The sequence below is a fragment of the Neofelis nebulosa genome, chromosome 6, assembly GCF_028018385.1.
Source record: "Neofelis nebulosa isolate mNeoNeb1 chromosome 6, mNeoNeb1.pri, whole genome shotgun sequence".
NCBI lineage: Eukaryota > Metazoa > Chordata > Mammalia > Carnivora > Felidae > Neofelis > Neofelis nebulosa.
In genome coordinates this window covers 14,952,465-14,980,007 of record NC_080787.1, presented here as the reverse complement: position 1 = coordinate 14,980,007, position 27,543 = coordinate 14,952,465, and the positions used below count along the sequence as shown (strand labels likewise).

Below are 27,543 nucleotides of genomic sequence, written 5' to 3'. Positions count from 1 at the left end.
AGAATCCGAAGCAGCTCCAGGCTCAGAGCTGTCAGCACAGAGCCCAACGCGGGGCTCGAACTCACAGACAGTGAGATCATGACCTGAGCCGAAGTTGGACGCTCAATTGACTGAGCCACCCAGGCGCCCCATATTTCTCATTTCTCCAAAGTGGGAACATAGAAGAGCATTCAAGATTTCGACACAATCCACACTTCTGTCAGTTTATACAGAGTCTCCTGTTTTCTTTCTTGTCTCTTTTCTCTCTGGAGTGAGAGTGGAAAAAAATGTCTGAACTCAGTATTTGTGACATGGAGCTCGCGGGCCTGCTCGTTTGTGAGCGTGTTTCCCCACCTCCAAGCAGGGCTGATGGTCACTGAGATTCTGAGGAGTGTGGGTCTGGCAGGGGGCCCAGTTCCAAATGAGAGCACCTGGGTCCTACAAGGCCGAACGGGTCCCCCCACCAACTCTGCAATGGCAAGGAATGCCCAGCCCGGACCAGGCTTCAGCAAATCCCTCTCCCAAACAGCACAGCTCAGAAACTGTCCCATGTAGTGAAGTTAAGCCTGGTTTAAGTTAAATGACCAAAAACTACAGCGTTCAGATAAAATTAAAAAAAAAAAAAAGAAGGCTTTAAGGATTGACCTGGTGACACTAGATTTAAGTTTTAATCAACCTCAGAAGTTTGCCATGAAGGGACTTGGGTAAAAGGATCCAGAGGAACTGGGCCATGAGGGTGCAGGGAGAGCACGGGGCCATTTTTCATCACGGTGTCCAAGGGCTATCAGACTTGCAGTGCCTGGGAGTTCTGCTTGCAGCATGGCACAGGGTGACTCACCCAGAAGGACATTTCCACCCCAGCAACGGTGCTGGGACGAGTCATGAGCTGGCAGTGAACCTCGGCTGCTTTTTTGTTGGCAGATAAGGTGGCTGACTCACCCAAGGGGATGGTCAGGCATCGGTGCCCAGGATGGAAGGAGAAACTAAGCCACCTTATGCGTGAGGACAGTCTGACAGAGAATGTATTTTGAGTTATTTTGTAGGGTGTTTTCACATAAACCATCTGCTGAGAAAGAAAGTGTTCCTCATTTCTGTCTGATATATTCTCTCTGGTACAGGAGTAGGCCTGACCCCAAATCCCTCCTGGACTGTGGGGAGCACAATATTGACAGCACGTGAGGGGAGATTAAAATAAAGCCCAAACCAAACATAAGCATTCGGGACTCCAGAGAACATCTGACAGGAGGGAGAACACTATTAGAATTATTCCTGGCCGGGTTCCAAGCCAGAGGACTGCAACGTGATTTCGGCATACAGCCACTTTTGGGGGATGTCAGAGAAGAGAGGATAGCCCGGAATTACAGGAGAATCCATAAAACCTTCACATGTAATTGTCACTGACTCAAATCTATCTTTTTTTTTTTTTTCAACGTTTTTTATTTATTTTTGGGACAGAGAGAGACAGAGCATGAACGGGGGAGGGGCAGAGAGAGAGGGAGACACAGAATCGGAAACAGGCTCCAGGCTCCGAGCCATCAGCCCAGAGCCTGACGCGGGGCTCGAACTCACGGACCACGAGATCGCGACCTGGCTGAAGTCGGACGCTTAACCGACTGCGCCACCCAGGTGCCCCTCAAATCTATCTTTACAATTGCTTTTCAGCTCTCTCACAGGTAGGAGGACCTCCAAGAACAACCTCAGTTTTCTCATCTGTAAAACAGGGACAGTAATAGTTTCAACACGATTGACTACATGACAATTAAATGACCCACCGCAGGTAGAGGGGTGGGCACAGTGCTGGGAACCTAGTGCTCAGAAGTGTACTGTCTATTGTGATTATTATCCACCTCCCTAAATAGCCTGCACTATGCTAAATGATGTCTCTGGGTACAAGTAAGTAAGGAATAGACAGGGATGAAGAAAGGAAAGCCTGTTAGAAGGTGGGGCTGGGTGGGATTGAAGAATAGGAGTAGAGAGGGGCACCTGGGTGGCTCCATCGGTTAAGCGTCCGACTTCGGCTCAGGTCATGATCTCACGGTTTGTGAGTTCGAGCCCGCATGGGGCTCTGTGCTGACAGCTCAGAGTCTGGAGTCTGCTTCGGATTCTGTGTCTCCCCCTGTCTCTCCGCCCCTCCCCCACTTGTGCTCTGTCTCTGCCTCTCAAAAATAAATAAATAAATGTAAAAAAAATATTTTTTAAAAAGGAGGAGTAGAGGGGCGCCTAGCTGGCTCAGCTGGTAGAGCGTGTGACTCTTGATCTCAGGGGCATGAGTTCAAGCCCCACATTGGGAGAGAACCTACTTTAAAAAAAAATAGGGGGCGCCTGGGTGGCTCAATCATTTAAGCATCCGACCTCAGATCAGGTCATGATCTCACAGTTCACGGGTTCAAGCCCCGTGTTGGGCTCTGTGCTGACAGCTCAGAGCCTAGGCCTGCTTCAGATTCTGTGTCTCTTCCTCTCTCTGCACCTCCTCTATTAACACTCTATCTCTGTTTCTCAAGAATAAATAAACACTAACAATACAGGAGTACAGGTAGGAGAAAAATACACACGCATGCACACACACACACACAAACACACTTACACACCCACACCAGACACTCACACACATGTATACACATACATATATTCAAACATACACACAACATACACACTCACAACATACACACTCGTACAAACACACAAATGCACACTCACACACTCTCTCTTTTTAAAAAATCTAACAATATTAGTTTAGTTCGTTTATTTCAGAAAGCTTTTTCTCTACCAGTAAGGCTGGCCTACCCAAGAGAAAAGTCAAGGCCCCTGTGACCTCACGGGGTACAGGAAACACTGTGTGCAGTGCAGGGACATGAACTGAAACAGTTCCAGTGTGGGCACTTGGCACACTTTACCAAACACAAATACAACCCCACCATGAGTAAACTTCAAAGTCAACATTAAAGATTCTTGTGATAAAAAAAAAAAAAAAAGTTTGTCTTAACTGACCTGCACTTACCCAGCTTTCTGAATTAACTGACATTCTGTTCCATCTGTAAAACAGTACAAAGGCATGCCCCCTCTACCCTAAACCACCCCAGCTGCTAGGCTGTGCTCAGGACCCCTGCCAGCTGAGCTATGTTCTCACAAAGGGTCAGCTGTGTCTGCTCCTAAACTGGTTTATGTCATTGTACTTCTCTGTAGTTACATAATTTTATTAACAAATGTAAAAAGAGAGTTGCTGATTCTAAGAAAGCTAAGTTGGGCACTTAAGGGAGCAACTTGATGAGGGCTAGTCACCAAAAGAATTGTCAAATGAGGTACAGGTAAGACAATTTGCAAAGGGCCATAAAAGAAAAAAGAAAAATCTAGAAGAACTCTGCATTCAGACTGTTTCCTATGTGTCTTTTAAGATGGCATGCATCATTTATAATGACTCTCTACTTTACCAAATTTTTCAAAGAATCGACCACTACTGCTTCTCACAACTACAGGGAAAATGTCTATGGTTTTGATAAACCTAATAGCCAACAATTACTGAATATGTATATTGTGCAAGGTACTTGCTGAGTGCTTCTTGTATGCTTGAATAGTGAAAGAATGAACCAACTCAGCACACTGAAACAAGTATTTTTGGAACTTTGCTAAAATATTGGTTCTATTTCGGCTACTGCTGGCTTTTAGAATGTAAATTGTTTTGTCTCGTCCCTGTTCTTGCTTCAGTTGAACAGTGTGAAAGAGAAATCATCTCTACCTCTGAGCACATAGAATGTCCCATACCATGGGAACAGAATCCAACACAGCGGCTTGCCCCACAGCCGAGCTCACGGCTCAGATGCTCACAGCACAAAGCTACGCTAGCAGAACAAGCATCACAGAACCTTTCTCCTGAACTGCAGGGTGTTAACAATGCCTGAAAACACATGGCCACAGCAAGTTGGAGCAACGTGCCATATGGTGAGGATTGTTATATAATTTCTAAGTCAATAGTTTAGAAGCTCTGGGCCAGGAAATGCTCATGTCCACATTGATCCCAGATATGCCACCACCAGACTGGTTTTTATTTTTATTTTTTAAGGATTTTTTTTAAGTTAATTAGTTAATTTATTTATTTATTTTGAGACAGAGAGAGAGAGAGAGAGAGAGAGAGAGAGAGCGCACACAGGAGGGGCAGAGAGAGAGGAAGAAAGAGAATCCCAAGCAGGGTCCACACTGTCAGCACAGAGCCCAATGCGGACCTCGAATTCACGAACGATGAGATTATGACCTGAGTTGAAACCAAGAATGACGTTTAACTGACTGAGCCAAGCAGGCACCGCAAAGATTTTACTTACTTACTTACTTACTTATTTATTTATTTATTTATTTATTTATTTAATGTTTTATTTATTTTTGAGACAGAGAGAGACACAGCATGAGCAGGGGAGGGGCAGAGAGAGGGGGAAGCACAGAATATGAAGCAGGCTCCAGGCTCCGAGCTGTCAGCACAGAGCCCAACCAACGCGGGGCTCGAACCCACAAGCTGTGAGATCATGACCTGAGCTGAAGTCAGACGCTCAACCGACTGAGCCACCCAGGCACCCCTCAAAGATTTTATTTTTTAAGTAATCTCTACACCCAACGTGGGGCTCGAATTTACAACCCCTAGATCAACAGTTGAATGCTGTACCGACTGACCCAGCCAGGTGCCCTCACCAGACTGGTTTTTATTTCTGGCATGAAAATTTATAGAAAAATAGGTCTGTGAAAAATATTCCCTCACTAGGAAGAAAACTGAAATAAAGGGGCAGTCACTGTTATTTACCAACATGGTACATTTTAGGCAGTGACGAAACATGGATGGATTCATTGTTGAGGCCTTAATTACAAACAGTAGTGATTTAAACATTTACAAAGGCTGATTACCTGTCAGTATTCACTACAATAACTTTATAGTCCTAACTGTGGTTTTATGTCTATGTGCATGTATATATGGGTGAAGAGTAGAGGAAGATAAGAATTTATGTAGAAATATACCAAGGTTTGGGGGCCCAATTCTGCAGATTACTTCTGTTTTGTTTTGTTTTTTTCTTAGTTCTGGCACAAGAGTGTTTGCTTTAAAGACTCAGAATAATCTGCCACACAAGCATTATTGTGCCTACCTACCCCAAAAGTTATAATAAATAATACAGTTAAAATGTAAAACGTCTCAAAGCCTGATTCAATGCAATGCAAACCGCTTAACAAACGAGTCTTTGACTTGCCTCTGAAAAGTCCACTGGGACAGCTGTGTGACCAGCACAAAATGTCTGATTCATGTTTTATCAGAGAGCTAGAGGGGATCTGAGATCACCCTGGGCCCTATCTCCTCCTTCCACAGATGAGGAAACAGATCCCCCAAGGTGAGCGGCTTGTGGCAAAACCAGGTCTGGTCAATCCCAGCACAACGCATTTTCTTTCCACAGGGCTGATGCTATTATCCTTACGACTTCCACCATGTGACCACGATAAAGACCATAAATATTAAGTGAGCTTCTCCTATGTGCCAAGCACTGGCTTCAGTACTTTCCACAAACAGGTCATTTGGTCCTCAAATCAACCCTATGAGATGGGAATGATTATTGTCCTCATTTAACACGAGTGCAGTGAGATTCAGTGGCTCACCGGGCCTTATAGGTCGAAGGCGGTGAGGCCAGGATTGGAACCTGGGCAGTCTGGGGGGACAGGAGCCCACATTCTTCCTTCTAGCACTGCAATAGCCGGCTGCCATGGCCATTAGACACACTACATACTTATGCATTTCTATGCCGCAAAGCCTGAGAGTGAAGGGTGTTGCTGTCACTTTTAACAAACAGTAAAACAGAACAATCTGACATACCACATGAGACCTAACGCCCTTGCCTCTGGTTGTTCTCTCAAACCCAGTGCTTTTGGTCTTTTCCTCTCTCCCTCCCCTCCTCCTCCCCTCTCCTCAACCTAAGTTCTGAGAGCTGCCTTGAGAGCTCTCAGTCAGTATCAATGATGCCATTATTCACTGAGCCTGACAAATAGGTCGGTTTCAGGAAATCTGTGCTTCCCCTTCTGCATTTCCTCTATTTCTCATCAGAGAATCAATGCCTTCTATCTTAATGTTTCTATTCACAATTAAGAAGGAATTGTGAATTCTTTTTTAATGAAGAGAAAGGAAATCAAGTTAGTATGAAACCCATCAACTAATCTACCAGTAATGTACTTAGTGGGCAAATTATGAGTGCAAACAAATCTGAGAACAGTTGGCAAGAATTTTACTTTTTGCTAAGGTGGTCACTGTATTTGTACAATAATACGACCATCCAAAGAACAAGAGAATGTCTCTCTGAATTTTGTAAACAGACATTGCTCTGTGAGCCGAGAGAATCCATTCAATGGAACCCGCTATTTGATGTGATCATGCAGACCAGAAGTGGTAAACTTTAGACTATCAGTATGTTTAAAAATCATTCTTATCTTTTTAAATATTTCTGAACATACTAATTTGTAATGCGGAGCTCCAGAAATCTTTAGTTTCACATTTGAATTTTATCATCTGAACTGAATAAAATTATTTCCCATTTTAAAAAAAAGTTTGTCCTGTATTCAGGGATATGAGTGATATATTGCAGAAGACTAGAATGGTCTCTTGGGCAATAAGAGTGGATGTGATTCTAGAAGATAGGACAAAGAAAGACAGCCTCCCTTAAGGATTATTTTAACCATGTCACCCCAATAGTCCTTGTTTTTTGGTTTTTTTCTTACTGTATCAGTCTAAACCAATAATCAGTCTAAACTAAACTCAGTTTAATTTTCTATTATCTGGCCTCAGTCAGCAAGTACAAATAGGTCTCGCACTGCTTCCCCCCACGACACACCTTCTGTTAAGACAAGTGTTTACACTATGCTCACTCCAACTTCTCCGTCTTCACTCACGGAAAAGCCAAATGAGGTGTCACTGATGGGCACCTTCCACTGGTCAGTGCATTGAGTTACAACAACATATGAGACGCATATCGTCGCCATATTTCCCATTTTATAGAAAAGAAACTGTGGCTCAGAGATTAAAGAAGAGAGCCAAGGCAGCGGTCCTAAGACTTAAACTCAGGTCTGACTTTGAAGTCCCTGTGCCCTCCTTGACGCCATGTTGCTTCTCTTATCTAGAAACCCTCTATGCTGGCTTTTGCTACACCTATGGAGCTTCACTTTCCTGCCCAGTTTTGGTCCTTTCTCCCCTAAGATGCCTTCCCAGGCAACTGTTCAGCCCTTCCAGATTTTGCCCTTCCTTGAGTTTTCCATTCCACTTAAAATGTGTGAAACAGTTAACTAAATATTCTCTCAAAATGTTTACCGTTGTTATGCAGTCCTTTGCTTTCCACCTAACTTTTTGATTCTCCAGGGCTTCTGAGGCTGCACACACAGTAGGGATTTCATAAACACTTGAGGAACTGAGACCTTCTGGCTCCCTGGGTTATATAAGAGGAACCACAGCACTGGGCTGGGGACACAGAATTGGTGGTGGGGAGTCATGGAGAAGAAGGGGAGGAAGGTAGACTGAGGCTATGGAATAAAGGACCCTAAATGTAGTTCAAGGAGTATAGATTTTATCTGTAAGTTGTGAGGAGTCCTTGAAAGTATCTGAGAATTGCAAGGGAGGAGTTCTAAGTCAGGAAGATATATCTGGCTGTATCTTTTTTTTAAAATATAATTTATTGTCAAACTGGCTTACATATAACACCCAGTACTTATCCCAACAGGTGCCCTCCTCAATGCCCATCACCCACTTTCCCCTCTCCCCCACCTCCCATCCACCCTCAGTTTGTTCTCTGTATTTAAGAGTCTCTTGTGGCTTGCCTCCCTCCCACTCTGTAACTATTTTCCCCTTCCGCCTCCCCCATGGTCTTCTGTTAAGTTTCTCAAGATCCACATGAGTGAAAACATATATCTGTCCTTCTCTGACTGACTTATTTCCCTCAGCATAAGACCCTCCAGTTCCATCCATGTTGCTGCAAATGGCAGGATCTCATTCTTTCTCGTTTATCTGCCTATATCTTGAATAACATCGGCTGAACAAAGTTTGGGCTTTTTATAGCCACAGCATTTGTCCTCATGTTTCTGTTTGAGTGGAAATGTATTACTTCGGTAGTTTATTTAAATCCAAAAGCACACACACACACACACACACAATCACTGTGCTAATACTCAAGGCAGACTATGTTAGACTCAGCAGAATTTGTCTAAAGTCCTAATGGGCCAATAAAAAACAAATTAATTACAACCAACATTCAGAAGTGATTATTCACTTTAATGGAATACATTTGCTACAGGTGTAGGAATGATGTTTGAAAAGAAAGGCAAATTTACCCACTGGGAGCAACTGAAGAAATTTTCGTAGTTCCAGACTGTTCACTTTTTTTTTTTTTTTTTTAATTTTTTTTAACGTTTATTTTATTTTTGAGACAGAGAGAGACAGAGCATGAACAGGGGAGGGTCAGAGAGAGGGAGACACAGAATCCGAAACAGGCTCCAGGCTCTGAGCTGTCAGCACAGAGTCCGACGTGGGGCTCGAACTCACAGACTGAGAGATCATGACCTGAGCTGAAGTTGGCCGCTTAACCGACTCAGCCACCCAGGCGCCCCCAGACTGTTCACTTTTGAAAAAATTATATGGCAAATAATTTCTCAACAAGTTTGCTATATGTGGTGAGGAAAAGGCTATCACTAGGGGCACCTGGATGGCCCAGTCCATTGAACATCCAACTTTGGCTCAGGTCATGATTTCATGGTTCGTGAGTTCGAGCCCCGCATTGGGCCCCAGCTTGGAGCCTGAAGCCTGCTTGAGATTCTGTGTCTCCCTCTCTCTCTGCCCCTCCCTGACTCATACCTTGTCTCTCTCTCTCAAAAATAAATTAACGTTAAAAAAAAAAAAAAAAAAAGTAAATGATAAAGGGACACCTAGGTGGCTCAGTCAGTTAAGTGTCTGACAGGACTCTTGGTTTCAGCTCGAATCATGCTCTTACGTTTTGTGGGTTTGAGCCCCGCATTGGGCTTTGTGCTGATAGCATGGGGCCTGCTTGGGATTCTCTGTTTCTCTCTTTCTACACCCCTCACCTCTCAAAATAAATAAACATTAAAAAAAAAAAGTAAATGAGAAAGTCATTCAGCTGATGGTCCTATAAGTAGAGATGAGGAGAACACACTCATTAAGACTAAATAAACAATGGGGACACAATCAAAAGAGTAGGAATCAGGGGCTCCTGGGTGGCTCAGTGGGTCAAGTGTCTGACTCTTGATTTCAGCTCAGGTCATGATCTCATGGCTCATGAGCTTGAGTTCTACACTGGACTCTGAGCTGATAGGGTGGAGCCTGCTTGGGATTCTCTCTCCCTGTCTCTGCCCCTCCCCTGTTTACAATTTCTCTCTCTCTCTCTCTCTCTCTCTCTCTCTCAAAAATAAATAAATAAACATTGTTAAAAAATTAAAAATTAGTAGTCATCTATCTTCGATGGACTAGGAATGAAATGCCTCAAGGAAAGAACACTAGCAAAATGTGAGGCTGGGAGGCCATGTTTCCCTGAGGAACGTGGAGTTCATATCACCAATGACTGTAAGAACATTCAGGACGTGAGCGGGTCCTGGACACCAACAGCATCTCTGCTTTCCTTGTATTGGTGGAGAGATGAATTCCCACAGTGCTGGTGACGAGGAAAGACACGGCACATTAAACCTCTTCTTCACATGATCATCACAACAGCTAGCATCTCTGGCTTGAGGTGGTTCCCCATTATTTCTAACTGATGGAACACCTCTGGAGATACTAACATCCTTCACAGGTGAAAAACCCGAGGCTTAAAAAACAAAACAAAACACACCCATGACTTCTTAGCAAGTTAGTGGCAGAGTCCGATCCTGAAATAAACCTTGTTGACTTCAAAGCCCACATGCTGGAATTGGAAAGAATGAGTGTGAATTTTATGGGAAAAACAGAATTCTAGAGGAAAGAAAACAGACGAAGAGTCCTGAGACCCAAAAATCAAGTGAAGAGAGAGTCAACTTACCAGCATATTTTGTAGTGTTAGATTCATCCATGGACCAAAAGCAATAATCGAAGGCAAATACCTGAAGGAAAGAAGAAAATATTAAAGATTAGTAAACTTCTAGGAGTATATCAAACTGCAAAAAAGAATTCACGATGAAGAAGAGGATCCCTATTACTGTCTGATGAAGACAATAAACGCTATAGGTTTAATGCTTTATTAATCCTAAAGTTTCTTTTGGACTACACTGATGGTTATCTTACTGGATTAGTGTCCATTGCATATGAATAGGCTATTCATCCAGAATGCAAACAGCCAGCTATCTTAACCAAAAAAAAAAAAAAAAAAAAAAAAAAAAGACAATACATTTAGTAAGAAAAAAACAATGACTTCTCACCCAAGTCCACAGTTTCTGCAACTGCTAAAGCCATTGGCTAGATTCCCATGGCTTCTCAAGTAACAACTTCCCATGGTTTCTCAAGTGATCAACTTGCATTGGAACCACTTCCTTCCAGCTTTCCATGATGCCACCATTTGTAGCTAAAGCTCCAAACACCCCACATTTCCACCTTGGACTCTGTTCCCTGTTTCAGCGTGCCATCTTGGGCCAAGTCTTGCTAACAAACCGATAACTCACTCTTGGGTGCATTTCTGTAGAGTTACCAAATGACTACTATGTATCGGGAAAGGCTGATGCTTCTCCCATTTGGAATCTCATCCAATCACAACTTCCATGCATATTACCATCACTCGTGTTCCAGCTGTCATTAGCAGATGCACAGGGCAATGTTCCCCGAAGCATGATCCAAAAACAGTAATTTTAGGAGATATTCCATGAAAAAACAATTAAATTGTGTTGGAAATTTCACACTATTTGAGATCCTCAATGCAATTCTCAATATTAAAGGCTCTGAAAAGTTATTCAGCAAAGAAACCCATTTAATTGCTTAACTTTATTACTCCAATTAATTTTAGTGAAGAGACCCTTTCTTAAGTAATGCCTATGAGCATGCCTTGACACTATTGTTTCTCAGCATACCCCCTTAGCAAACTCTGGCCCAGAGGACCCAGTAGCCACTTTTCTGGGCTCCCGGCTACAGCTTCCCTCCCCACCCCCCCCCACCCCCCCCCTGCAGTCCAAACAGCAATTTACAGACCTCCCACAGACAGGAACCCTTTAATGCTTAATCATTTCCTAGGGATTGTAAGCACTGAACAAGCAGAACCCAAACTCTGTGAGCTGGCATTGAGACTGGCTGCAAAGAGGCATTTCCAGTCCATGCCCCCTAACTTCCTTATGCTTCTGCTGAACTTGTCTGTACCTTGGAATCAGTAGGAACAATTCCACCCCTGTCCTTGTTTTCCTCTTCATTTACACCCTTCAAAATGCTTCTTCTTCTTCTTCTTTTTTTTTTTTTTTTTGAGAGAGAGAGAACGTGTGAAGGAGAGGTAGGGAGAGAGAGGGAGAAGAGACGAGAGAGAGAGACAGAGAGAGAGAGAGAGAGAGAGAATCTCAAGCAGGCCCATGCTCAGTGCAGAGCCCAACTCAGGGCTCAATCCCATGACCCTGGGATCATGACCTGAGCTGAAAGAGTTGGACACTCAAGCACCCAGGTGCCCCCAAAATGCTTTGTATTTCTTAAGGCCCAATTCAATACATTTTTCTTCCAGGAAATATTTATTGTTTAAATCCAAAAGAATTATCTCTCCTCTCTGAAATCTTACAATGCTGTTTAATCCGGTTTCTCACAACTCTGACACCACTGATCTGTTTTTCATTAATCATGTATATGATCCTTGCATATGGTTTACCTCCATTGGTCGACTAAGTTCCTTGAAGGCAGGAACCATACCCAATTCACACTTGTATCCTAGAGTTTTCACAGCGGTTATTTGTAATAATTTATTGAGTGATTAATGATACCGAGACCTTGCAAGAAAGCAGGTACTTTCTAAATCGTAAAAAGATAAGTTATGCTCTGAAGAGTTTCAGTACTACATACACTTTCATGCTTTTACAACCGATTCAGGCATATACAATGCACAACACTCACACCATCAATCTCAAATCCAAATTCTATTTTGTTACTTATACACACTATTCATTCTGGCCTTACAGTAACCAAGGTTAAAATGAACACTAGTTTCAGCCAACAGAGTGTGGGATATTTACTACATTCAAGGGCTCTTCCGATGACTTGAGAGACCACACAGGAGAAAACCAGTTAATCTTCCTGCCTCTGGGCAGGACTGAACTTCAACACTTCTCCTGAGACATGATGATCTGTCTTGTTTTTAAACATTTCTAGAAAAGGAGGTTCCATAACCTCCCTTTAATGGCATCTTGTAACACTTAACTTCCATTTTCAGGACATTTTTCCCTTCCTTTTGACCTAAGTCAACTCTCCTTACGTTAAATGGCCAACAGAGGTTGTTTTCCAATTTTGATGTATACTCGTTATTTTCCTCTAGAGTCTCAATGAATTCCTCTTAGTAGCTGCTCTAATACAGGGAAACAATCATTATTCCGCATATGTTGATTTTTCGTACCCAAACTTATTTTTAACCATTTGCTACTCTGCATACGGGGCAAGAAGGCTAGGGAAGTGTAATGCGACTTGAAATAAAATGAAATCTACGCAGGAGCGCCTGGGGGGGTGCTCAGTTGGTTATGTATCTGACTTCGGCTCAGGTCATGATCTTGAGGTCAGTGAGTTCCAGCCCCGAGTCGGGTTCTGTGCTGACAGTTCAGAGCCTGGAGCCTGTTTCGGATTCTGTCTCCCCCTCTCTCTCTGCCCCTCCCCAGCTCACACTCTGCTCGCTCAAAAATGAATATACACTCGAAAAAAAATTTTTTTTAATTAAATCCACCCCAAATTTGAGGGTCTACCTCTCAGTAATAATCATCCCAAATTCTGTGCCAACTTCCATTTTTAGCGGTTAATAAAGTTGGTTTTGCTCACAAAGAGGAAGATAAAAAAATTTTTTCATTTTAACCATTTGCCTTCTAAAATTCAAACCCTGCAGAGGAGGTTTAAAAGGAAGCAAACAAACAACAGCAAAAACCTGCAGAGGAGAAAAGGCCCATGATAGTACTGGTGGATGTGACTGCTCTTTGTTGGCCAAAAATAATAGAATTCCCTCATCTGAATTAGGTCTCGAATTTCAAAACCTTGGATGACAGACATTTACAATGGCCATCCCCCATCCAGTCATGGAGTACAGGTTATTATTTTAGCAAATATTTACCATTAAGGGGGCGCCTGGGTGGCTCAGTCGGTTAAGCATTCGACTTCGGCTCAGGTCATGATCTCGTGGTTCGTGGGTTCGAGCCCCGCGTCGGGTTCTGTGCTGACAGCTCAGAGCCTGGAGCCTGTTTCAGATTCTGTGTCTCCCTCTCTCTCTGACCCTCCCCCGTTCATGCTCTGTCTCTCTCTGTCTCAAAAATAAATAAACATTAAAAAAAATTTTTTTTAAAAGAAAGTTGACGCCCAGGGGTGCCTGGGGTTAAGTGTCTGACTTCGGCTCAGGTCATGATCTCCGGGTTCGTGAGTTCAAGCCCCATGCCGGGCTCTGTGCTGACAGCTCAGAGTCTGGAGCCTGCTTCAGATTCTGTGTCTCCCACTCTCTCTGTGACCCTCCCCTGCTGACACTCTGTCTCTCTCTCCTTCAAAAATAAACATTTAAAAAGTTTTTTAAAAAAGAAAATTGACGCCTAGGGGCGCCTGGGTGGCTCAGTCGGTTGAGCACCCGACTTCAGCTCAGGTCACGATCTCACTGTCCGTGAGTTCGAGCCCCGCGTCGGGCTCTGGGCTGATGGCTCAGAGCCTGGAGCCTGCTTCCTATTCTGTGTCTCCCTCTCTCTCTGCCCCTCCCCCGTTCATGCTCTGTCTCTCTCTGTCCCAAAAATAAATAAACGTTAAAAAAAAAATTAAAAAAAAAAAAAAAAAGAAAATTGACGCCTAGACACCTGAGGGATTTCCCTAAAGCTCAAAGCAAGTGGACAGAAAAATTCTTGTTATAATTTTTTTCTTTAAAGCAGGCTACAAGCAATCGTCCCTCCTATGAATTTCTACAGCACTTAGTAGCTCTTCTGTGTGGGTCCTACTGCCACTTTAAACCATGAGCTCCTTGTGGACAGGGACTATGTCTCATGTACCTCTCACCACCTGGGTCAGGATCTCATCCAGAGTGGCCATTCTAGAGAGTATTTTTTCAGTAAATCCACATAATACCAGAAGCAGGAGTTGGAATGCAGACACAAACACAGAAGAGATGTGAGAACCAGTAAGAGTAAGCAGAAGTTCAACGGCAAGATATATTTTTGGATATTTTATTACTTTCATATGCATGTTTTTGAGGTTAAAAATGGTTAAAAATACAATATGGTCCCGAGATGAGCACCAGGGTCCCCTTTGACACCATTATGCTGTGGTTCAGGTGGATAACAGGTATGGCCACATCATGTATACTTTGTAGTTTGTACAGAGATTAGACTAATTATTTGTTGCTAAAACAATTATTTCTTATGACTGTTACGAAAACAGGTTCAAGGATGTTCAAACTAATTTGTTTTATGTAGCCCAATAATTTCCCTTGTAATCTTCTTAATCCTATATTCACAAACTATTAGCCTTCTTTTCATGGCCAGATTTAAGTATAATTTCATCACAAAAGGTTTGTAACAAAAGGGGACATGATTTCCTTTGGTCCTTTTGATTTTCCAATACAAAATCTACTGACATTTCGGGGCACCTTAGTGGTACAGTTGGTTAAGTATTCGATTTTGGCTCAGGTCATGCTCTCCGGGTTCGTGAGTTCAAGCCCCATGTCGGGCTCTGTGCTGACAACTCAGAGCCTGGAGCCTGCTTCGGATTCTGTGTCTCCCTCTCTCTCTATCCTACCCTGCTCACTCTCTCTCTGTCTCTCTCAAAAATAAGTAAACATTAAAAAACAAAACAAAATCTACTGACATTTCAAAAGAGATATCAAAACCATCTTCTTGAGAGCTATTTCTTGAAAACTGACCATTTCAAATTAAAAAGAAAGTCATGTTTCTCAAAGCCAACACAATGTATTTGAGAAATATGTTACTTAAGACTTTGAATTCCTTTCAATAAAATTCCCAAATGCTTATACAGGAGTGCTGATTCATAGGGGCACATGTACCCCTATGTTTATAGCAGCATTTTCAACAATAGCAAATTATGGAAAGAGCCTACATGTCCCTCAACTGATGAATGGATAAAGAAGATGTGGTTTATATACACAATGGAATACTACTTGGCAATGAGAAAGAATAAAATCATACCATTTGCAGCAACGTGGATGGAACTGGAGGGTATTATGCTAAATGAAATAAGTCAACCAGAGAAAGACAGATATCATATGTTTTCACTCATATGTGGATCTTGAGAAACTTAACAGAAGACCATGGGGGAGGGGAAGGGGAAAAAAATAGTTACACACAGAGATGGAGGGCGGCAAACCCTCCATCTCTCTTAAATACAGAGAACAATCTGAGGGTTGATGGGGGTTGGTAGAGGGAAAAGTGGGTGACAGGCATAGAGGAGGGCACTTGTTGGGATGAGCACTGGGTGATGTACGTAAGTGATGAACCATGGAATCTACCCCCAAAACCAAGAGCACACTGTATACACTGTATGTTAGCCAATTTGACAATAAATTATGTTAAACAAAAATAAAATGAAATAAAATTCCCGAATGCTTATTTCCTCTATTCATCAAGAAGGCCCTAGCATCGTAACTGCGGTGTGGGGGTGGGGGACTTCTTGATGCATACAACTGACTAAAACGATAAATCAAATTTGGAAACCAAGTGTAAATTTCTGGTCTTGTCAACGCCAACCCACATGGTGAGCATTTTTTGTGAAAGCACCCACACCTTCCAAGAGCCTTCAATTTGATAAAGAGCCAAGAGGACAGATGCTGTCCAGTTGTTTCCAACCCTGAAAGCCATTGTCTTTGTTGTTTCCAAGAAAATTTTACTCTACCTTCTCAGAATCCCACTCCTTCCTCCTCATTTGCAACTTGTAAAACTCATACTGACATTTAATTCCCTGCAGCTTGCTGTTCACATCTGTTCCACCTTCATTGCTCTCTTAAAAATGTTAGCTTTGCATCTTTGTGAACCACTGAACATCTAGTAAAGTTACGACAAGCTGTTTTTAATAAGGCAAATGTGCTGAGTGGTATATATTCCGAGGCAAAGGAGTTCCAGGATGCAGGCACAGGACGCAACACAGTCAAACTCCAGTCCTACCTAAAAGTTCTAGCTCTGATGGCATTTCAGCAAAATTCAATTTTTAAAAATGCAAGAATCTTCTGTGTCCTTGAAGAACCAGAAGGCATTAGCATCCTAAGAAACATGATCTGTCATCATTTTCCTGACCCCTGGAAACCAAACACGCAGGTCCGTGCAAAGCAACTACCTTCCGTTCATCCTCGGTGTGGATTCACCGAGAAGTTCTCCAACTACATGATGTTTGATCCCCACAGCAATCACAAATACCTATTTGCCACCCCTCTCAATTTCAGGTACTACAGGGAACTCAATTATGTATTAGGCATGTTGTTTGTCCTCTGGTTGCAAATAGTCTGGATAAAAATAACAAAACATGAAACAATTATCCTTGGGACAAAAGGGACATTTTTCCCCCCAAAATTACTTAAATTATATTCTTTTACACTTATTTATTTTTGAAAGGCGGGGGGGGGGGGATGAACAAACTGGGGAGGGGCAGAGAGAGGGAGAGAGAGAATCCCAAACATGCTCCGCACTGTCAGCACAGAGCCTGACACGGGGCTCGATCCCATAAACCGTGATTTCATGACCTGAGTGAAAATCAAGAGTTGGATGCTTAACCAACTGAGGCACCCAGGAGCCCCCAAAATCACTTTTACGGAACCCCAACTTATCTCAAGATAATTGTACATAAACAAATATTTCTAAACATATAGATCAGATTTCTGACACAATGAGGAAAGCCCACTCTGTTTCAATTTCTCCAAATTACAATCTTTCAGGGCCGCCTGGGTGGCTCAGTGGGTTAAGTGTCTGACTTCAGCTCAGGTCATGATCTCATGGTTTGTGGGGTCGGGTCCCACATCGGGCTCTGTGCTGACAGCTTGGAGCCTGGAGCCTGCTTTGGATTCTGTGTCTTCTTCTCTCTCTGGCCCTTCCCCGCTCACACTCTGTCTCTCTCTGTCTCTCAAAAAATGAATAAAACGTTAAAAAAATTTTTTTAATCTTTCAATGACATCTCAAATGTTACTTCTTTATAAAACTCTTAAGGATACTCATTGCTGTGAATTTCTAATCTGTGTGGAGGGGGGCGGTAATATGCGTGTGATAGAGATTCCCTTTGTTCTGCTAAATTACTAATTCTTAGAGGCCAAGACTTTGGTTTTCCTAATGTTTTTCTTGTCCATAATTCCACCAAACAAACAAACAAAAAATCTGAGAATTTGCTCCGTAAAGCAACTTCTTGGTAAAGTACCTTTTAATTAAATGGTCTTGTAAATCTGTTTTCATGTAGATGGCTGCTTAAAACGGCACACACTGACTGGTTACTGTGACCCTAGGAGACACCACAGTGGTACCTTGTCAAAGCCTCTGTTTTCATTCAACTGTGGAAGTAACAGGACTAGGGTCACCCTACAGACATTAGTTGACCAAGCACCCCTAGTCATCTATTCTGTCCAGAGTTACCCAGATCTTCAGCTCTGAGAGTTTCCACCCATGACCAAGGAATCCTCCAGGCATATTAAGCACAGTGGGAAGTCCACAGGCAAAAGGAGGAAAAGAGAATGGAGACCTGTGAGGGAATCCCTCCTTCCAGCAGCTATCTTTCTCTCCTCACCTCTGCCCGGTGATCTACAACGCGTTCTTCAAGTCCTGTCCAAAGGTCACCTCCTCCAGTGTTTCCTCACCCTCCTTCCTCTGTGCTGGCTTAGTGAAAAGCTATACCTCTCTAATACATTCTCTACCTATATACGTGCATATTTTACATTCAATTAGGATTGTGAGGATTTAAGCAAATACCTACCAATACAATGCCTGGTGTGAAACAGTGACTCTGTATCGGCAGCTCTGTTACCAGTATTAATGGCATCTAAGAGCCAGCTTCTCTCCCCAGATAGTAGCCCTACCGCTTGTGGAGTGTTTACTGTGTACCATGCACAGTCCGGTGTTCCACAGTCTCATTGAGCCGCGACCTCCCCTGAGCCAGGGGCTGTGCGGATTCATTTCCTTATTTCCTACAGGTACAGATGTAGTAGATGGTGTGATAGCTCGATTCGCTTAATCAAATTAAGAAAGCAAAGTGAAAAGGCAACAAAGATCCCCACGGCCATCAGGGGAAGAGTTGCTATAGTTTCTTGAGTTCTGTTAACAAAAGCATCAATGCAAAGCACACTACTTCCTACCTCCCAAATCCAGAATCTAAAGGGCTTCCCTTGGGGGAAAAGAACTCCACTCCATGTGGATGAGCTCTCCTTTGCATGAAGAGGTGTGTTTCCCTTCTCTCGTTCTATACGGTCACCCTCCTCTCTTTGCACAATCAATCCGCTGTTCACATGTGCAGCCCCAGCTGCCATTAACAGCCTGTTGTGGCAACTACCTAACTTTGAAACTGCGCCTGAGATCTCTTCACCAACCCCCATTTCTCTAGCTTTAGAAGTACTGGCTTGCCAATATTCAATTTTGTCAAGTTCAAAGACCACAGTTAATCTGAAAGACAAGTGCCAAATCTGTTCGCATTTCACCACACCGTTATGAGAATTGAGTCAGACCCCCTCCCCAAATTAAAGCCCTATACAGTTCAGGTCATGTTGAAATCTTCCTTTTAGTGTCAAGTTTTGACACTCTTCCCCTTCATTTCTTTCTCCTAAGTCAGAGATGTGAAGAGTCAAAAAAAAAAAAAAAAAAAAAAAGAAGAGTTAGATGTCGTTCATCTTGAAGAGGCTGTCCTGAAGTGGAAAGGAAAGCTGGTCATTGAAGCCTGTCTGATCCCCAGAACCATCTCCAACCACCGCTGTTTGCAAAAGCGGCTTTGCCAGCACCAACTCAAGCCCTGCATGAGAACATATCTGCTCCTGTGCATCAGGAAGTACCATGATGGTCACCCCTATTACTCGTGACTTCTACCAGCAGACACTACTTTCCCATTAAAACGCTGTCGAGTAACGGTTCCCTTTTTGCAGAGATTAATCATTTTCTTTATCTATGCCTAGATGTGCACACCAGACGACGTCTTGACTCACACAGTCAATATTGCCTGACTGACTGGGAAGATGTCAAAGCCAGATTTTGCGTAAAGACTCAACGCAAGCCAGCGGCGTCTGCTGTGCACCAACGGGCTGATGAGGCAATGCCCCTGGTCTCGGGGAATTCACGCTCTGTCGTAGGAAACGGCTAAGCTGTGGGCAAGTGCCACTCTACACCACAGGTTGAATTTCTATGGGTGCGCGGAGAAGTGGCTCGTCAAAGAACTGGCTTGTCTTTGTCGTAAGCATCTGCTGAGCCGGTCAGGACAGAAACAAGAGCCCCCCACTTGTAAAGCCCTCACTCTCTAATAGAGGGAAGTAACCAAGAGAAGGAAAGAGCGTGAGCTGTAGAAGGCAGTGCAGACATAGGAAGATCGAACAGTGACCCCGTGGGGCTGGGGGTGGAGGAGCGAGCCTCCAGAAACGTTTCTAGAGAAGGTAAAGCTTGGGCTGAAGTTTGACAAATGATCATGAAGAAGACAAATAGGAAAGGTGCTCCAGGGAAAGGGGGAACCTGGCAAGCAACAGAAGAAAAGGAAGCAGGGTCCACTGGAGTTGTTTGCAAGAGCAGTAGGCAGGGGAAGGAGGAGGGGAGAACTGGGGGGGCGGGGGGGCAGACCACGGGACACTTCATGCTCCTTACTGAGAAGCTCGCGGGCGGATGACAGGGCTTCGTTCTTACTCTGAATGATCACCTGGGCAACTGTGTGGAAGATGGACCGAATGGGTGTAAGACGAGCAACAAAGAGGTCAATTAGCAAAGCATTATGAAGAAGGTAAAAGTTTTTAATTCTCAGCCTCGGCGCAGATGGAGAGAAGCTGTAGTGAAAATCACTTTTTTTTTTTTTTTTTTTTTTGCTCAGAAACCCATACCTTATTTGTTCTAGAAATAGCATCTTTCCTTTGGACAATTGTGCTAACTCCCACACCAGCCACGTGGTTCCCGGGAGCTACCGCCATGTTCTTATGTGGCATGCGAAATCATTTATTCAAGGGCCCCTGGGTGGCCCAGCCAGTTGAGCGCCTGACTCTTGATTTTGGCTCAGGTCCTGATCTCATGGTCATGGGATCAAGTCCCGCATTGGGCTCCACACAGAGCATGGAGCCTGCTTGAAATTCTCTTTCTCTTTCTCTCTCTCTCTCTCTCCTCCACCCCTCACGCACACTCTGTCAAATCAAATCAAATCAAATCAAATCAAATCAAATCAAATCATATATTCCACATATGATTACTCAAGGAAGAAGGCAGGAAGAGCCCCCGTGTGCGTGGGGGACACTTAGTCCAGAATCTCTTGGCCATAGTTAACTGGCCCTAAAGTGGATGTCTTTGGGAGTTTGGGATTTGAAATTAGGGAAGCCAAACAAGTCTCTCTCAAATGACTGATGCTGTAAAAATCTGGGACATGTTGAGGCCATGCTTCTAACCACAGGAACTAAAGAAGCAGGCACAGCTGGAAAGCAGTGAGAGACAGAAAGGAAGGGACCCACATGGGAACAGACACAGGAGATGGGGAAATCGGGAGAGGCGACTGCCATCTGAACCCCAGCCACCTCCTGTCCTCGTAAAGGATGCCCCAAAGTCATTCGTATAACTTTATCTTGCGCTCCCTCCACTTTGAGTTCCAGTCACTTTCAGCAGACAGACTCCCAGCTACTATTGGAAGAAAATAAATGTGAGAGATGTTAAAGGAAGAAGTCATCGGGCTGGGTCGCCCTGGAATACAGGACTGAAGGTGGCGTGTGAATTTCAACAGCCTGTGGGAAAAGGCACCGAAAGTGAAAACATCCAGAGTTCCAATAAATTTGAAAGCGGGAATGAGCTCTCCCAAGTCCCAGACCAATATTATAACAGGGTGGAGACCTTCCCGTTTTATACCACAAACGTACAAATTAGTGGTGTGTGAGCAATGCAGTACTAACTGAATCCCAACTCGTTCTGATACTCCATTCTTTTCATGTTTAAGTCCTTTATCATTCAGGTCTAAAATCTGCCTCACTGGTTGTGAGGGGCGGGGTGAGGGTGTCACAAATATACAACCTGTGTTTTTTTTTTTTTCCTCCTGGTTCTTTCATGCTCTGATTGCTTCACCCCCCCAAAAAAACAAAAAAAAAACCCAAAAAACTAGCCACCCAGATAACTTCACCAACAGCATATTCACAAGGTGATTTGGGTGTTTTCAAACACAAGAGTATTTCTTCATCAACAAAAACAGGCCAGAAGATAAGCTGTAAATATCTGTGTATGTGCTGCATGGTGTCTAATAAATGACGGCTGTTGCTCACTAAAAACGAAAAAAAAAAAAAAAAATCAAATAAAACCCAGATTGAATTTGAGTCACCGAGGCACCACCTGCCATGAGCGATCTCTGGAACTGGTTTAGACCCGACCAGTACCTCGTCTCCTTTGCCGATCACCCCTGCGGGACCAGGTGTGGTGGTCCAGCACAGAGAAGCTGGGTGGACCCTGAGTCCGCAGGTCAGCAGAGATGGGAAACCCAAGGTACTCCAGGTATTGTAAACAGATTACACTGGGAAGGCTGGCAGAGAGTTCACTCTCCCAGAGGTAGGGGAGGTGGGAGAGATTCCTGAGAGTCTGCCTGGTCCAGTAGGTTTTGGAGATGGATCAATGCCAAAAGCAAGAGAGATGGGGTCTGTAGTCCATGAACCTGGTAGCCGTTCAGCTATATCTCTAGGCATCTAGATGGCACATGGTTACAGTGGTGACATCTGCCTCTGAACAAAGTCTGAGAGAAGGAAAGAGGAGACAGGCAGAGAGCCTATAGAAGTTTCAATTCAGAAATGTACAGCAGCATGATTCTGAGGATTTTGTTGTTTCTTGGGAGGTTTTTCTTGTTGTTTTTGTTTTTGTTTTGTTTTGCTTTTTAACAAATGTGACTTAGGATGACAAAGTGTAATGGATTGTATTACTGTTCCAGATTAGTCACTGTCCTCCCTGAAAGGGGATTACACATCCCTGCCTGATGTGACTGCAGTGCTCTGGTAGGAGGAATATAATCCCTGATTTACTGACATCAGGCTTGGCCATGTGACTTGCTTCAGCCAATTAAACGTGGACAGAGATGTTGCCAGTTCAGAGCCAGGTAAGAGGCCACTGCCTGGTTCTCTTCTTTTTCTCTCTGCCGAAGTAACAGCACATCCTAGATAAGGACTGCTCCTCTAGATGGGTGCCCAGACCGAAGCCACACGGTGCAGGGCCACAGCTGACCTCAGCTGACATACAGCATCTAAGAAATAAACCTCAGTGGTCTCAAGCCACTGAGTAGTGACTGGAGAGTTACCACTGCATCACGCATAAGCTGATGGACACACAAAGTGGTTACTAGAAAGTGAATCTCGATTGCTCTCACCTGATATTCTACACTCATTATTTATCCTACGTCCTGCAGCCAGATTAATTCCATGCGTGCTCTGATCATGTAACTTTTAAAAAGCTTTCTTTAATTCCAGTGCAGTTGACATAATGTTTTATTAGTATTAAGAGTACAATATAATGACGTGGCAATCCCACACATCACTCAGTGCTCATCACAGTGAGTGCACTCTCAATCGCCTTCACCTTCATCACCCATCCCCCCACCCACCTCCCCTCTGGTGACCATCAATTTGCTCTCTACAGTCAAGCCTGGTTCTGGGTTTGTCTCTGTTTTGTTCATTTGTTTCTTAAATGCCACATATGGTATTTGTCTTTCTCTGACTGACTTATTTCACTTAGCATTATACTCTCTAGATTCATCCCTGCCATTGACAATGGCAAGATTTCATTCTTTTTATGGCTGAGTAATATTCAGTCATCTCTCTCTATATAGATAGATCCACACACATATACATACACATCTTCCTTATGCGTTCATCTATCAATGGACACTTGGACTGATCTCATAATTTGACCATTATAAATAATGCTGCAATAAATATAGGATGCATATATCCCTTTGAATTAATATATATTTTTTTATCCTTTGGGTAAATATCCAGTAGTTGAATCACTGGATCATATGGCAGCTCTATTTTTCTTTCTTTGAGGAACCTCCACACTTGGTTTTCCAGAGTGGCTACACCAGTTTGCATTCCCACCAACAGTGCAAAAAGGTTCCTTTTTCTCCTTGCCAACACTTTTTTGTTTTTCTATTATCAAAAGATTTTATCCATTCTGACAGGTGTGAGGTGGTATCTCATTGTGGTTTTGATTTGCATGTCTCTGATGATATTGTTTTTTAGGAGAGAGAGAGAGAGAGAGAGAGAGAGAGCGCGCGCGCACCCTCAGGCAAACTGGGGAAGTACAGAGGTGCAAAGAGAGAATCTTAAGCAGATTCTATGCCCAGCACACAGCCTGACATGGGACTCGATCTCATGACCACGAGATCATGACCTGAGCCGAAATCAAGAGTCAGGTGAGCCACCCAGGCACCCCACCCACCATGTAACTTTTTTTTAATGTTTTTGTTTTTGTTTTTTTGAGAGAGAGAATATGTGTGTGCAAGTGGGGGGCGGGGGCGGAGAGAGAGAGACACAGAATCCGAAGCAGGCTCCAGGTTCCGAGCTGTCAGCACAGAGCCTGATGTGGGGGTCGAACTCATGAACCATGAGATCATGACCTGAGCAGAAGTCGGACACCTAACTGACCGAGCCATCCAGGCCCCCCCATATAACCTGTTGATACAAAAATCCTAAATGATTCTGCATAGCCGGCCGGAATGACACAGACTCCCAAGCCCTCTATGAGCTACCTGCTTTCCTAGTTTTTAATACGCAACTTCTATTTCCCGTACTCTACAATCTACGCCGAGTTTACACCTTCCCACGGCACTTGTGATATAGTAATAAATATATTCTTGGTTTTCATTCCTAGTTCCCGACACAGATCTCCTAAATCCCCTGGAATTCGCCTAGTGACAGGATCCTCTGTTGCTCTAAGTGAGGCGACACGTGGTGGTCTCCTGGATGACTTCTTGAAGGGGGTGAGCTGCCAGGAAGACCAAGCCTCGACTAGAAGCTTGGAACTGTCAACCCCACAGCCCTCCCCCCGCCCCACCCCAGTTCTCTGGGAAAGGGAGAGGAACTAGAGATTAGTTAGGAGCTGAGATGAAACGTCCATTAATACCCCTAAATAACAAGATTCAGAGAGTTTTCAGGTTTGGCGAATGCATCCATGTACCAGAAGATGACACTCCAACTCCTGTGCTTGGGACATTTCCAGACCTTGCCCTGCACACCTCTTTATCTGGCTGTTCAACCGTACCCTTTATGATAAGCCAGTAAACCCAAGTAAACATTCCCCTGGGTTTTGAAAGCCATTCTAGCAAATTACTGAACCTGAGGCAGTGTCTTGGGAGGCTCTGATTTGTAGCAAAGTCAGATGGGAGTACTGGTAACCTGGGGGCCCGCTGACTATAGGGCCTGAAGTGAGGGTGGTCTTCTGGGACTGAGCCCCCCGCCCTGAACCTGTGCAGTCTGGGCTGACTCTGGGCGGGCAGTCAGTGTCAAAGCTGAATTAACTTGTAGGATATCCTGTGGGTGTCCAAACAGAATTAGAGAATCACTTATTGTGGAAATCCCACACATTGGATCAGTGCTGTGACTAGGGAAACAATTTTCCCTTAACAGCCATTACTTTGTTTCTGTTCCTCAAATACCTCTTGGATCCCACGCCTTTTGAAAACCACACCCATACGTGAATACCCTCCTCCAGCCTTTCTTCCTCAGAAGACAAAAAAACACTGAAAGAGCCAATGATGGTCATCATCATCTCTCTTTTGTTACCTACAGGGCTGAAAGGTTTAAACTTCCTTTCCGTGTTATGATTTCTAGAGGGCAGGGGCCACAAGTTTAATCGCCTCTAGAACCCCACAACCTCCTCATGCAAGACTTTTCACAAATGTTCTCCGTTAATATTTGTCTAATAAATGACTTCTGAATGGGTAAGGAAAAGATGATTCCTGGGAAAAACACAGAGCAGGGGGACTATGCTGCCACGGAGCTCGTGCAGCTGAAACACTCGTGGACCCGGACATAAAGACGGAAATGTTAGGGTTGGCTGTGGTGCTGCTTTAGGGTGCTGAAAAGATGTCCAGCCTCAGCCATGTGTTTGGCCGCAAACACTGCCGTCCAACAGAGATAATGTGAGCTACCTATGTAGTTGAAAATGTCTTCATACACACATTAAAAAATAAAGAGAGGGGTGCCCGGGTGGCTCAGTCGGTTAAGTGTCCAACTTCGGCTCAGGTCATGGTCTCACAGTTCATGGGTTCGAGCCCCGCGTCGGGCTCTGTGCTGACAGCTCGGAGCCTGGAGCCTGCTTCCAATTCTGTGTCTCCCTCTCTTTCTCTGCCCCTCTCCCACGCACACTCTCTCAAAAATAAATAAATGCTAAAAATAAAATAAAATAGATAAAAACAAATGTTAATACTTTTATTTAACCTGATATATCCCAAATATTTACCTTATGTATTTTTTTTCTCATACTAAATCTTTCATGTCTGATGTGCATTTTGTGTTTGCAACACATCTCAGTCCTGTGCAGCCACACAGCACACGCTGGAAAGTCATGTGTGGCTACACAGTTGCTAGACTGCACAGCCTTGGTTTAGAATTCCTCTCCTCAGAGGCCAACATTTAGCTTTCAAGAAATGCACAAGGTGAAGTGGTCGAGGCAACAGAAATTGATGGCAGGTCACAGACTGAAAACAGTTAAACCACACTTGAGACGGCAAACTGTCTCTATGGGAAGACTGCCCCCTCCCTTTTTCACGAGCAAATTTTGCAAAGTCAGGGTTTTGGTATGACTCTGTAATGGATAGATCCTGCCATATAATGTCATTTTCGTCCGCTCATGACTTTGCCAACAAACTTATGGAACTATAAGAGGGATCAAACAGGTTGAAGTTCCTAAGCACACCTGGTCCTGAACACACTTGAAGATGAAATTAAAAAAAAAAAATTTAAGGTGAGTTTAACATCACCAAATATCCAAATAAATCATACACTAATTTATGAGATGTTAAACATAATGATCTAGAGTTCAGAGAGAGGAAAAAAAAGCAAACTTAGTAGAAAAGGAGATGAGTCTATGGGGCGCCTGGGTGGCTCGGTCGGTTGAGCATCCGACTTCAGCTCAGGTCACGATCTCACGTCCGTGAGTTCGAGCCCCACATGGGGCTCTGTGTTGACAACTCAGAGCCCGGAGCTTGTTTCAGATTCTGTGTCTCCCTCTCTCTGACCCTCCCCCGCTCATGCTCTGTCTCTCTCTGTCTCAAAAATAAAGGTTTAAAAAAAAATTTAAAAAAAGAAAAGGAGATGAATCTAAAGGAAGTGATCTTACAGATTTACCTCCTCGCCCGACATTTCCTTCCTACTGCTTCCTGCTGTCTTTGCTCCGTAAAACCCAACAAATAGAAAACCTGCTTTACACTAACCATGTGTTCTAACAGAAAGTACAGGAGACCAGAAAGCCCAAGCTCTGTCCCTGGATGGTTCTGGCCAAATCCATTCCTTAGGCTTCATCTCCTCTTTGAAGAGGAGGGTTTGAATGGTCTGAGTTCAGAAACCTCCCCCAGCCCTACAGTGCACATTGTGGCACATGGAAGTTGTTCCATAAACACTGACAGAGAGGAGAAAACAGGAAGAAGAAGAATTCACTTGTTTTTCTGTGTGCTTCAATGTAGCTCCAAAGGAAAGACACTTGTGCCAGATATGACGAAGCGCAGGAAGGGAAGTTCCCAGAACGTGCCAGAACTTCTGAGGGCCAACAGGGGGAACCAGAACCAGTTCCTTTCTGAAGGCAAAGTTACTGTGACTGAGGACATTTTTCTGTTCTCCCACGACAGAGCGTGTGTAAGGGCACAATTAGATAGTGATTCTCTACACACGTGTGTCTTCTCTCCCTCTGCACCACCTCCTGCCAAAATCCAAAGTTTACGAGAAGGTGGATGAACAAACAGGCGATTAACACCCCTGAAACAAAAACCTTAGACTCAAAATGAGTCCTACTGAGGGGCGCCTGGGTGGCTCAGTCGGTTGGTTGACCGACGTTGGCGCAGGTCATGATCTCATGGTGTGTGGGTTCGAGCCCCGCGTCGGGCTCCGTGCTGACAGCTCAGGGCCTGGAGCCTGTTTCAGATTCTGTGTCTCCTCCTCTCTCTACCCCTCTCCTGCTCATGCTCTGTGTGCCTCTCTCTCTCTCTCTCAATAATAAATAAATGCTAAAAAAAAATTAAAAACAAAACAAAATAAAACTAGTCCCACTGATAAGGAA

General features: G+C 43.9%; 1 protein-coding gene across 9 annotated transcripts in view; it reads right to left on the bottom strand.

Moving 5' to 3' along the window:
* KIF13A (kinesin family member 13A) overlaps positions 1–27,543 on the bottom strand; it is a 220,889-nt gene that overhangs the window by 96,018 nt on the left and 97,328 nt on the right. For all 9 annotated transcript variants that reach the window (XM_058732899.1, XM_058732901.1, XM_058732903.1 and 6 more), the window contains one exon: positions 10,005–10,065. In XM_058732899.1, the coding sequence (XP_058588882.1) occupies positions 10,005–10,065 (61 nt within the window). The remainder of the gene's footprint in view (positions 1–10,004; positions 10,066–27,543) is intronic.